This window comes from Salmo trutta, chromosome 17, assembly GCF_901001165.1.
Source record: "Salmo trutta chromosome 17, fSalTru1.1, whole genome shotgun sequence".
Taxonomy (NCBI): domain Eukaryota; kingdom Metazoa; phylum Chordata; class Actinopteri; order Salmoniformes; family Salmonidae; genus Salmo; species Salmo trutta.
In genome coordinates, this window is record NC_042973.1 from 22802828 (window position 1) to 22815563 (window position 12736).

At 40.5% G+C, this 12736-nt stretch overlaps 2 protein-coding genes across 2 annotated transcripts; one reads left to right on the top strand and one right to left on the bottom strand.

Annotated features, from left to right (window-relative positions):
- Window positions 1-601: 601 nt before the first annotated feature.
- Window positions 602-8177, bottom strand: gabarapl2 (GABA(A) receptor-associated protein like 2). Its single transcript, XM_029696194.1, has 4 exons — window positions 7962-8177; window positions 5084-5139; window positions 2394-2566; window positions 602-1100 (listed from the first exon to the last, which is right to left on the bottom strand). The coding sequence occupies exons 1-4, from the start codon at window positions 7993-7995 to the stop codon at window positions 1010-1012; spliced, it is 354 nt and encodes a 117-aa protein (XP_029552054.1). The 5' UTR covers window positions 7996-8177; the 3' UTR covers window positions 602-1009.
- A 463-nt stretch (window positions 8178-8640) lies between these two features.
- Window positions 8641-12736, top strand: tmem231 (transmembrane protein 231). Its single transcript, XM_029696195.1, has 7 exons — window positions 8641-9156; window positions 9434-9600; window positions 9688-9816; window positions 9955-10098; window positions 11322-11403; window positions 11536-11641; window positions 12157-12736. Exons 1-7 carry the CDS (start codon window positions 9018-9020, stop codon window positions 12317-12319), a joined length of 930 nt encoding a protein of 309 aa, XP_029552055.1. The 5' UTR covers window positions 8641-9017; the 3' UTR covers window positions 12320-12736.

The following is a 12736-nucleotide window of genomic DNA, read 5'->3' on the forward strand; positions in this document are numbered from 1 at the left end:
TACTGGGACTACTAGCAGGCGGCTCTGTCATACCAGCAGGCCTGACTGCAGCTGGGCTCAGAGGCCTTCCCACTGTGGCTCTGCAGTGACCTAAACCTGCTGCTGTTTCACTTAAGCACAGCACGACTTTGTTGCTTACAGCAACAAGGAACTGAGAGACCGGTTTGTACATAATGCTGTGTGATTTTAGAGGGACATTCTAACACAGGTGAAAGCACACAGCCATACACTGTCATGAAGCATTATTGTACTTGCAGATGAGCCAAGGGAACAATGACCAATTTTGTCAGGACATGCAAAGACCTGAGTTTAAAAAGAGTTTGGAGCTCACGTGGTCAGTGTCCCCTTCTAGCCCTTTTGGTTGCTTTGTCTTAATTATTATTATTACGATTTTAGTTTCATGTGTCTATGGAGAGCTTTGAGGAATATGGTAAACTGGAATGAGGAAAAGTGGTAGATATGTTCATGAGATCTGAGTCAATATATACAGTATGTGTGACAGTCTTTGTTCCTGTATGTGTCCAGAATAATATATGCATCCGTGAATATTTTTCTGTTAAGAAAATTCAATTGTTGTTTTGAATGAGTACAGAGAATAAGAGCCATTTTATGTGTTTTTATTGGTCCTCAGGCTACCTTACCTTTCATATATTCAAATTATTGGTATATATCATCTTTAAAGATAATAAACAAATCAAACATTGACAAATTAAAAGAAAACCGTTATTACTGTATATCATAGCTGACATTAATATGTTAAACTGCTAACAATAATGCAACAACATTCTTTACCTAAAAGTAATCAAATATACAATTTATAGTTTCAATATAATATGCTATGAGTGATACTAGTAATACAAATACATGATTAGTGTTGAGGTTTCTAACACACTTCTTCCACACATCTTTATTATGATAGCGATACAATCAAGCTTGTCTGCAAGAAATAATGGGATGATTGGGTCAAGTAGGATGCAAGGGTTGTGTCAACTCAACTTTGTGTGAAGGCCTAGAAACCAAATGTGTTTTCGCCACTGTACGCCATGTACAGAAAGCCATCCTCGTCTCTCTCTTTCTCATATAGCTGTCCCATTGTCAGACTGCAGGATAGAGAAAGACATTGGTCACATTTTGAACATAGATTTTCTAGAACACACAAAGATTTAAAACAGATGCATCCTCCAACCAGTCACATTTCGAACTCAGAACACAAATGCATGCACATACATTCACTCCTCTATTAGTCTCGCGTTGCCTTCCTATAAGCTGAAAATCAAGGTTCCTCCTATACATACCCCACACACAATAAACATTCAGGAACTCATCTGACTTCTGAGTCACCCTGTCACGTCCTGACCAGTAAAGGGGTTATTTGTTATTGTAAGTTTGGTCAGGACGTGGCAGGGGGTGTTTGTTTTATGTGTTTCGGGGTTTTTTGGTTAATGTTCTATGTTCTATGTTAGTCTATTTCTATGTCTGTGTTTAGTTATTCTATTTCTATGTTTAGTTTATTGGGTTGACCTTCAATTGGAGGCAGCTGTTCCTCGTTGCCTCTAATTTAAAGTCCTATTTAGTAGGGGTGTTTTTTCATGGGTTTTTGTGGATAGTTGTTCCATGTGTAGCTGTGTGTCTCATAGGACTGTTGTTTCGCCGTTGTTGTTTTGATTACGTGTTTTGTTTCGTTTTCTTCTCAATAAACAAGAAGATGAGCATACACATTCCCGCTGCGCCTTGGTCCCATCTTTACGACGAACGTGACACACCCGTGATCTGTTCCAAAATGTTATCTTACATCAGAATGGTATTGTCTATAGACAAACAAGGAAGCTGAGTTTTTAAGAATCTAATTTCAAGGTTTATTCAGTCAAACCCCATAACCATGTGTACAGTCTACCCACATAATGCATTGGTAGGTATATGTATTTTACAGGTTTTTGACAGATAGTACTAACAATCAGACCCAGCTGGAGGGAGTGTGATTGGGGTAGATTTGTAGGTGTGATTACGTGAAAGTAATTTCTTGTTGGCAGACTACGTAGCATAATGTCTGATGTCTGATCAAATTACATGAGATTTTAGTTCTGTATTAACCAAGATTAGGTGTAAGTGAAGGAGATTGGTGTGGCTATACATCTCTGATTGATTTAACAGAGACTGAAACTGAATGTTCATTGTCTTTAGTTACAGAGATGGACACAAACAAATGCACATACCGACCACATGGGATTAAACCTAGGCTGGTATAAGAATGCAACAGTTCTGTGGATGGTTGTATAACACGGTAGATCATTGGAACAGAGTGAAAAACAATGCACTCAGGACTCATCCAGTGTTTTGAGAAATACTACTCACAGCCCACACCCCTTCCTCCAATTAAGTCAATTTAATCTCACCTGGACTGGGGAACAGTTTTGTCAACAAAGAGAAAAATAGCTTTCTCCGAGGGCAGCTGGATGCGCTTCCTGATGATCCACATGAACTGGGCCACTGTGATGTCAGAAGGGACCAAGTATTTTCTCTTGTCGATGTCCACTATCTGTGAGCCAGACACTTTCTCCACTATCACCTGAGAAGCAGATAAATAACATATGTAAACACACACACACACACACACACCAACAGGGATATGACCTATAACATCCTTTTGTGTTATGACGTACGCACAGCCAAAAACAAACTTCCAAAGTTCCAGAGATTTTACACAATCCAGTGTGCTCAATATTTTATTTATTTAAAATTTATTCAGCCAGGTACATCGTTCCAATAACGACCTTATTGTACATTGACGTATAACACATTAAAACAGGTGTAGAACAGGGTCTCTCTGGTCCTGGATCTTGGACCCGCTACTCAAGCAGGTGGGAGGGTGGGGGTTAGAAGGATTACTTAATCCTATCCCAGGTATTCCTTAAAGAGGTGGGGTTTCAGGTGTCTCCGGAAGGTGGTGATGACAATATTGTCATATAATTATAAGTACAGTTTATATGGGTTTTATACACATTTTCTGTATAAACCGCCTCTAAAATATATGTAAACAGACATAAATGTCTGTGCTATTATATGATACAATATCAGTACTTCCTAAATGTACAACTTGTCTAAGTCCCATCGTCAACTGATTTCAGCCAGTGTATGACTATGGATTGACTGTATTGTTTGAACGGAATGTTGGCATATTGGCAGATAATTAAATTTTTGGGGGGTGAAGAATTCCTATAAAACTGTCTTGATAGCTAGCCAACAAAACATACCATGCAGATAAATTCTTCAAATTAATTGTTGTGGGGCTTGCGAAGCAAAAGCCCCAGCATCAATCTTCGACAAACTTCCTTGCAAACAACTGCCGTTTTGACCACTCCCCCAACAAGTCGGACAAAAGCAAAGATGGTATGAAATCTTTCCCTACTTCTCTGCTTTTCAAATCTGAAAATGGATTAGGAATAGCATCTACCAATCTGTAGATAGAGCTGTTTTAGAAGCCATCAACTGATCTCTTTCTAGCTGCAGTAAATCAAGTCAGAAGTTAGCAGATTAATTAATTGCCAACAAACAACAGCTACAATTTCCAATAAAACGACATCATGTTTTGAAGTTCACATTCCTTTGCTTCTTCTAACAATACTATCATGAATCTAGCAAATACGTTTTGTGGGACAGAGTGCAGTATTTATACTGAGCAAAAATATAAAACGCAACATGCAAAGTGTTGGTCCCATGTTTCGTGAGCTGAAATAAAATATCCCATAAATTTTCCATATGCACAAAAACCTTATTTCGCTCAGATTTTGTGCACATATTTGATTTACATCCCTGTTAGTAAGGATTTCTCCTTTGCCAAGATAATTCATCCACCTGACTGGTGTGGTATGTCAAGAAGCTGATTAAACAGCATGATCATTACACAGGTGCACCTTTTGCTGGGGACAATAAAAGGTACAGTTTTGTCACACAACACCACAGATGTCTCAAGTTTTGAGGGTGCGTGCGAATTGGACTCCTTGTGGCGGGCCGGGCGCCTGCAGGCTGACTTCGGTTGTCAGTTGAAAGGTGTTTCCTCCAACACATCGGTGGAGCTGCCTTCCGGGTTAAGCGTGCGGGTGTTAAGAAGTGCGGCATGGCGGGTCATGTTTCAGAGGATGCATGACTCAACCTTCACCTCTCCCAAGCCAGTTGGGCAGTTGCAGGGATGAGACAAGATTGTAATCATGAAATTGGGGAGAAAAAGTGTGTAAAAATGTCACAACAATGAATAACAATTTCAACGATTTTACTGAGTTACATCAAATTCTCTGCCAACATCTCTGGTGGACATTCCTGCAGTCAGCATTGCAATTGCACGCTCCTTCAAAATTTGAGCCATCTGTGGCATTTTGTTTTGTGAGAAAACTGCACATTTTAGAATGGCCTTTTATTCTCCCCAGCACAAGGCGTAAAATAAATACAGCATTTCTTTCTTTCAGGTCTTGACGAGAAAAAAAACGGTCTGATGTTCTCTTCTGCACTGTTCAACCAATCCAGTATATGTGGATGAGGAGTTAAGATGGAGTGTCACCTTGTTAAAGATATTCTCCAGAACTTTTGTATACTTTTTAGGCAGTAGTTTTGAAAGTAGCGCCCACGAGCCAAAAGTGGTCCCAAAAATTGCGTACTACTTCACAAATGTGCAGATATGTGCACCACGTCATTGCTCTCTCTCTCTCTTGCTCTACTTCCTAGCTGTCAATTGGCGAGGGGATGAACCTCATTGGCTGAAACTCTAATTGCTAGGTGGCTGGCCTGTGGAGGTAAATGTAGAATAAATGGCGATGCACAGACTTCAAACTAGGTGTTTTGTGGCTAATTGAGGTAAAACAGTAATTCTGCTTATAGATTATGCATGTATGAACTACACATTGACACATCCAGGCCAAAGCGGGAGATTTAAAAAAAAACGTACTAGTTGCCAAAGTACTGGCGCATGAAAAGCAGAAGTTAGCTTTAGCTTTCCATTTCCGCTGAAAACCGGATGCACCCGCTGAGGGTGCATAGACACTAACACAGGAAAACACTCTAGCCCCTAGGTCGATCCCTTTCATTCACTCACCGGTACCCTGTCAGGATATTTGTTGCGTATTTTGGCAGACTCCACACATCGGTGTTCTGAGAAAGAGAAGAAAAAAGTAGGATTAGATGCACAGGCATAGGTAGTGGCATGATATAGCTACTTACATTAGATTAGATACACTTATTGTCCTCCTAAAAGGAAATTCCTTTCCACAGCTCCATTTACCTCCATTCACTTAAGACAGCAGATAAACAGAAGACTGAGACAGCACATAAACAGAAGACTGAGACAGCACATAAACAGAAGACTGAGACAGCACATAAACAGAAGACTGAGACAGCACAGTAAACAGTAATAGTAGGTAGTAATAGAGTCATTTTGAAGATGTTCTACTGATGATGTGAGGGAACACACTTGTTCTAAGCATTCCATGTGGAAGCAATGTGCAATGCCAATACAGTGCATTTGGAAAGTATTCAGATCCCTTAACTTTTGACACATTTTGTTACGTTACAACCTTAATCTAAAATGTATTAATTGTTTTTTCCCCTCATCAATCTACACACAAAGCAAAAACAGTTTTAAAAAAAATGTAAAACTGAAATATCATATTTACATAAGTATTTAGACCCTTTACTCAGTACTTTGTTGAAGCACCTTTGGCAGTGATTACAGCCTCGAGTCTTCTTGGGTATGACGCTACAAGCTTGGGACACTTGTATTTGGGGAGTTTCTTATCTGCAGATCCTCTCAAGCTGTCAGGTTAGATGGGGAGCGTCGCTGAACAGCTATTTGTCCCAGAGCCACTCCTGTGTTGTCTTGTCTTCACCCCATTCTGAGGTCCTGAGGGCTCTGGAGAAGGTTTTTATCAAGGATCTCTCTGTACTTTGCACCGTTCATCTTTTCATCAATCCTAACTAGTCTCCCAGTCCCTGCGGCTGAAAAACATCCCCACAGCATGATGCTGCCACCACCATGCTTCACCATAGGGATGGTGCCAGGTTTCCTCCAGATGTTACAGTTGACATTCAGGCCAAAGAGTTCAATCTTGGTTTAATCAGACTAGAGAATCTTGTTTCTCAGGGTCTGAGAGTCCTTTGGGTGCCTTTTGGAAAACTCCAAGCGGGCTGTCATGTGTCTTTTACTAAGGACTGGCTTCTGTCTGGCCACTCTACCATAAAGGCCTGATTGGTGGAGTGCTGCAGAGATGGTTGTCCTTTTGGAAGGTTCTCCCATCTCCACAGAGGATTTTGGAGCTCTGTCAGAGTGACCATCGGGTTCTTGGTCACCTCCCTGACCAAGGCCCTTCTCCCCCGATTGTTCAGTTTGGATTGGTGGCCAGCTCTAGGAAGAGTCTTGGTGGTTCCAAACTTCTTCCATTTTAGAATAATAGAGGGCACTGTGTTCTTGGGGACCTTCAATGCTGCAGAAATGTTTTGGTACCCTTCCCCAGATCTGTCCCTTGACACAATCCTGTCTCGGAGCTCTACGGACAATTCCTTTGACCTCATGGCTTGGTTTTTGCTCTGACATGCACTGTTAACTGTGGGACCTTATATAGACAGGTGTGTGCCTTTCCAATCATGTCCAATCAATTGAATTTACCACAGGTGGACTCCAATGAAGTTTTGGAAACATCTCAAGGATGATGAATGGAAATAGGATGCATCTGAGCTCAATTTTGAGTCTCTTGGCAAAGGGTCTGAATACTTATGTAAATATGGTATTTCTGTTTTTGTTTTTTTATACATTACAAAAATGTCTAAAAAACGATTTCCGCTTTGTCATTGTGGGGTATAGTGTGTAGATTGATGAGGATTTTTATTTATTTAATACATTTTAGAATAAGGCTGTAATGTAACAAAATGTGGGAAAAGGGGAGGGGTCTGAACACTTTCCGAATGCACTGTACATACACGTATCTCAACACATTTGTCTGTCAACTTTCAACTAATGTTTCAGACATAGTAATGATCTAGATAGCTATATGAGTTAATGTTAGATTTACTAGACTAGAGCTCAACCTTTTCCATTATATAGCTGGTTTCTGGCAGCCACGCCATGGCATGCATGCCACTAGAACCCTTTTCTAACTAATGAGGTGAGCCAAGTACAGCCAAGCTGAGCAGTACTGAGCTGTTTACACACCCACCACAGATGCCAAGCTGAAAAGGACTATGTGAAAAGAAAATATCAAAAACCAGAACAGAACAGTTTGAACCGGATTCGACACAAAAACAGTATAAGTGTGAGAATTCCATTGAGGTTCAATGCTGTCAGTTTCATTACCCTAGATATAAGCCCTATAATTAGACATAATTGAGTAGATCCTTTATCAAGTGATTAGATTAAAATAAGAAAATGGTGTAAAGTACATGAAAAAACATTTAGAATGGGGGACAAAATGTGCATTTTTAGTCATATAACTGGTAGCTTATAACTGCTTATATGTTGGGACAGTTCTCTCTCTCTCAATTTTGTCTCTTTAAAAAAGACAATTCTCAATGTAATAACCTGCATTAATAAATGCTGTTTATATATATTTTTTTAAATAGTGTGCTATTATGTTCTCTATACTTAATTACCTTAATATACATGCATACTATGCATTACTGAGGGAACCAGTAAGGTTCAGGGAGGGTAACGTTGATCTACTTGTGATTCGAGTAAAAGTTATGATGGTGTTTATAAAATACATTATCTTACGAATAACCTGTAGGCCAGTACGTGAACACATGCACCATATTAGCCTTCTGTTCAAGCTCCAAGCTTTATTTCTGTGTTTGTGGCCCAACGTACGACACATGCAATCTATACTGCTCATGCCATCATCAGCTTGGCACTTCAAAACCGATAACTAAATCTGTACAGGAGATTACACAGGCAATTACATGTGACATAATTAAAATCCCTTTACCGAGGGAATGATCCTCTTTAAACATCCATTTCATTTTTGCAGAATCCTCGCGCTATGACGTGATGTTGAAATTCAAACCTGAACGTGTAAACAGGCAGGTTATTGTCGATTTTATGTAAAACGATACAATGTAACAACTAAAATGTAAACAATGTAGCAGCAACCCTTCGAACGCCTGTCTAGCCCAAGGAGGTGATGGTGATGTCACTGTCTGTTTGTACCATTTCTATTCTGTAGGGGGGCCGGGGAGGGGGGGATTGTCGACTGTAAAACTACAGATAGAACATTGAGACAGATATTTCACCGGATGCATCCGTTTTGCGTGTCCCCTCACTACCAAATATGGTAGTGAGAGGAAGTACACTGGCCGTCGTTGGGAGAAGATGGAACTAGATGGATTTTGGCCGATATTCTGCACGTTTTCTCATCGATTAAACATTTGATTTCAATACAGTTTTATGTTCCCAAAACTAGAATATGTTATGAACAGAGTGGATTAAGTTTTGTGGACCCTTTGCAAAAGTAAAAAAAAAATGCGTTGTTTAGGAGCGCAAAGGCGAATTGAGTTATTGCACACGCACACTTCACAGAGTAGGCATTCCCTAACGGAAATATGCAGACGCGCCAATAGGATCTCGCTAGCTCATGCTTGGCTCTGCCCACCTGGTGCTTTGCTTGGAAATGACAGCCCGTGGTCTATCTTGGTTTAGATGTAAAACATCTTTGGTACAACCAGGATTTGTTGCCAGTAAATCAGCGGCTGCAGCCATGGTAACCTCTGAACGCTAAACAACGGGAAGTAGTTTTAAGCTAGCAAGACAAAGTGGCGCGACTTTTTGGAGAATTCGATTCCAAGTCAATAACACTTTCCTGGAAGGACCTCCTAAACGTGAAACTGCCAACTGTTTTTCTAGAGCTGACTTGTGCATTTGGATTTAGCTACAAGCCCTAGATTTCTGTTGGAACGCCACGACCTCTCTTGCAAAATAACCACATTAGCCTTGTAGCTACTACTAACTGTAGCCAACAACAACCCTTGCTAAAAAACTATTCGTCATGGCTTTTTATGAAGTCTATTCTCACCCTGCTTCAATTAGATACAAAACAAGCGTTTGCACCAAAGCCACGTTGTTTCTTGGTATTGTTTTGTGTCTCACCTACATCCCACCCCTCCTGGTTGCTTACAGGAGCCAAGGTAACGTCAGTCAATTGCAAAATGTTTTACTTAGGTAGCTAGCTCGAGTTGAACTCGATGATCTTGATATAGCTCGTTATGGAATTATTCAGTTAAGGCTAGCACCTTTCTCAAGGTGATAGAACTCCAGCAAGATAACCGTTCGACACTATCATCGCTATCTAATTGAAATCAATGTATGTTGCAAATCCTCTATTGTTAACCTTAGCTAAATGTTCTCGTTGTTGGTGACACTTTGATTTGATACAATATTCTGGTATTCCCATGCTGTATTTAGGGTTCTGGGTAAAGAGGAGTACATATGAAGAGCAACCTGTTGTTCGGTTCCAGTACCAGGTTCTGATCATTGCAGCAACAAGCACTAGTGGTGACTATGTTGCGTGGAGCACCTTTCCCAATTTTAATAACATGCAAGGGACTAACCTCAGAATTCCTTCTATCTCGGTAAGTATGAATAGTACTATTAAGATGGTGCTTCTTAAGTGACACATAAAGATCACTCACTGATCTCTGGGAATGTTGTGAATGCAGGTGCGAGAGGAAGACCAGAATCAGGATGGGAAGTTGGACCGTTTGAAATTCCGACTTGACCTTCCCCTTCGGTCTGATGAACAAGTGTACAGCATCCAGCTACTACTCACCTTCTCCTACCAGCTGTTTGTATGTCATCGCCCCCCCTGGCCCCCTCATTCAGTCCGACACAATGTCCAATGCATCCACTATATCCATACAGTTCCTCTCACTACTACAGTCTCTTTTTGTATTTCACTTCCATCTGTCTCTCTTCTCTCTTTGCAGAGAATGTCCACTGTGGTGATGCAGACACTGGCCTTTGTGCAGCATTCCTCCTCAGTTCCTGGCTCTCAGCTCTTCATCAGTGGAGATCTGCGGCTCCAGCAGAGAACCCCACTTCCACACCGTGGTCTACACACTGTATACAATGTGAGGGCACATTCTCTCTCTGTATCTCTCTCACACACACAGACACACAACACATAAAGTATTGTTCATTGTAGACATGGCCCTTAACCACAGGTTTAGAATAAAATTACCCTCAATCTTTATATTAACCATTAGGTTACCTGACGCTGTATTAGTGGTAGGGGCAACTTTGACCTACTCCTGCTAGGACTTCAATGAGCACATGTAGCAGATGGGGATCTGTGAAGCTCAGTCTGCAGTCTGAAGTTTTTCCACTTGTGCTGCCAAATAGCTAGATTTATGATGGTGCGACTGGGAAGACGCTTCAGGGTTCATCGGTATCAGCCGAAACAGGTGGAAGTGGCGTGACATCCTTTACACACATACACCCCAACAGATTGTATAACAAAGTATACACTTAAACAAAGCTCCATCATTGTAATATTGACACTACAAGCATTTACTCCCAAAAGTCAAATATCGGTGTCATACTTCAGTCTACCTGAATATGTCATGACAGTGACAAACCTTACGTCCGGGAGTCTTAATCAAATCAAATTGTATTTGTCACATGCGCTGAATACAACAATACAACCTTACAGTGAAATGCTTATTTACAAGCTCTTAACCAACAATGCTTTAAGAAGTTTTAAGAAAAATAAGTGTTAAGTAAAGAAGAGAAGTACATTTTTTTTAATAAAAGTAACAAATATTTAAACGGCAACAGTAAAATAACAATAGCGAGGCTATATACAGGGGGTACTGGTACAGAGTCAATGTGCGGGGGCACCAATTAGTCGAGGTAATATGTACCTTTTTGGTAGAGTTAAAGTGACTATGCATAGATAATAAACAGAGTAGCAGCAGCATAAAAAGGGGTCTGGGTAGCCCTTTGATTAGCTGTTCAGGAGTCCTATGGCTTGGGGATAGAAGATGTTAAGAAGCCTTTTGGACCTAGACTTGGCGCTCCGGTCCACTTGCCGTGCGGTATTAGAGAGAACAGTCTATGACTATGGCCTTCCTCTGACACCGCCTGGTATAGAGGTCCTGGATGGCAGGAAGCTTGGCCCCAGTGATGTACTGGGCCGTATGCACTACCCTCTGTAGTGCCTTGCGGTCGGAGGCCGAGCAGTTGGCATACCAGGCAGTGATACAACCAGTAATCAATGTTTAAATACTGCTTTGTGTACTTAACTTATATTTTGTGTGCTTCTTGACTTATATTGTCCGCTGTTATAATCTAGGTATCAGTAATTGATGGAACAAGTCCGTTTGCAAGCGCATATGATCTTGCCAACATCATTGGATCCTATCAGGATAGAAACTGTAAGTGGGAATTCTCACTTGCCATGTTTCTATAAGTTGATCACTGTTGAGTTGTATCTGATTACACATAATTAGCCCACGTATGTGTTTGCCTGCTATTTCTTTCTCTCACACTTCCTCTTCCTCACACAGTGACAACGTTTCTGTCCTGTCCAAGTCCAGTATGGACTGTGGGCCGAGCTGCTGGTACTCCCTTCCAGATAAATGCTGAAGTCCGCTACCCAGTGGAGGTTGTCAGATATCCTTTACTGTGTGTCTGTGTGTGTATTGAAAAGAATTATGAAAATATACCTTTCACTCTGTTTGTGTTAGATGCAGCCTAACCAGTTTGACAATGCACGTGCTTTGGCGAGTTCACAAAGGCCAGACATCCATGTTTACTTTCCTTATTGTCTCTTTGTCTATATGATTTCTTGCACTGGTATCAATGTTATATTGAATGTTTAGTTTATCTAGGCCTACAAGTGCAGGGAAGACAAATATGATGATGATTTAGATTATTTATTACCATGAATGGCAAGGCCGCTGCTGCTAAAGAAACATGAGACAGACAATGATGGCAACATTAACAGTAATGATAATGGTTAAAGTAATTAAAGGATAATATATATATATATATATATATATAATTTTTTTTTTTTTTTTTTTTTTTAGTATTAAATTGGCAGAATCAGATGAACCTTTTACATATAGAAAGTAAGGGGAAGGGGGGCATGGCAAACACACACAGTATTTCCTTGACTGAGCCTCCACCTATCGGCCTGGGTTCTGGGAGATGATCAAATTTGCCTGGATCCAGTATGTCAGTGTGCTGCTTATCTTCCTCTGGGTTTTCAACAGGATTCAGACCTTTGTCTTCCAGAATCAGGTGCTGCCGACTGTACCTATACCACTCTTGAAACAGCACCACTTTTGATTCAGTGAAACTGTTCGCATCCAATACTGAGGTACTGTGGAGGGAAGAGGCCACATCACCAAACAACTTACAGTACAATGGCCAAATGTTCAGAAGATCAACACGCACACAGGATACAGTATTTTCCTTGCCTTTACATATACATTTACTTAAACATCACTAGTACACATCGCTACACACAAAAAGCATTCAAATATTCAGCTTCATCCGTCCTTTTACATCTGTTGTGCTAATGAACTGTTATGGAGTGATTGATTTTCAGTTAGCTATATAACGTTAGCTGGTGCTGTGTAAATGTTGAAAACAGATTTGTGATTATTTGTGAATGTGGAAAAGAAATGTCTAGGTTTTTTCTGAATCAGTTTTATTTTGTACATAGCTCTTGGCACTGTTAATAAAGCAGTGGTGGAAAAAGTA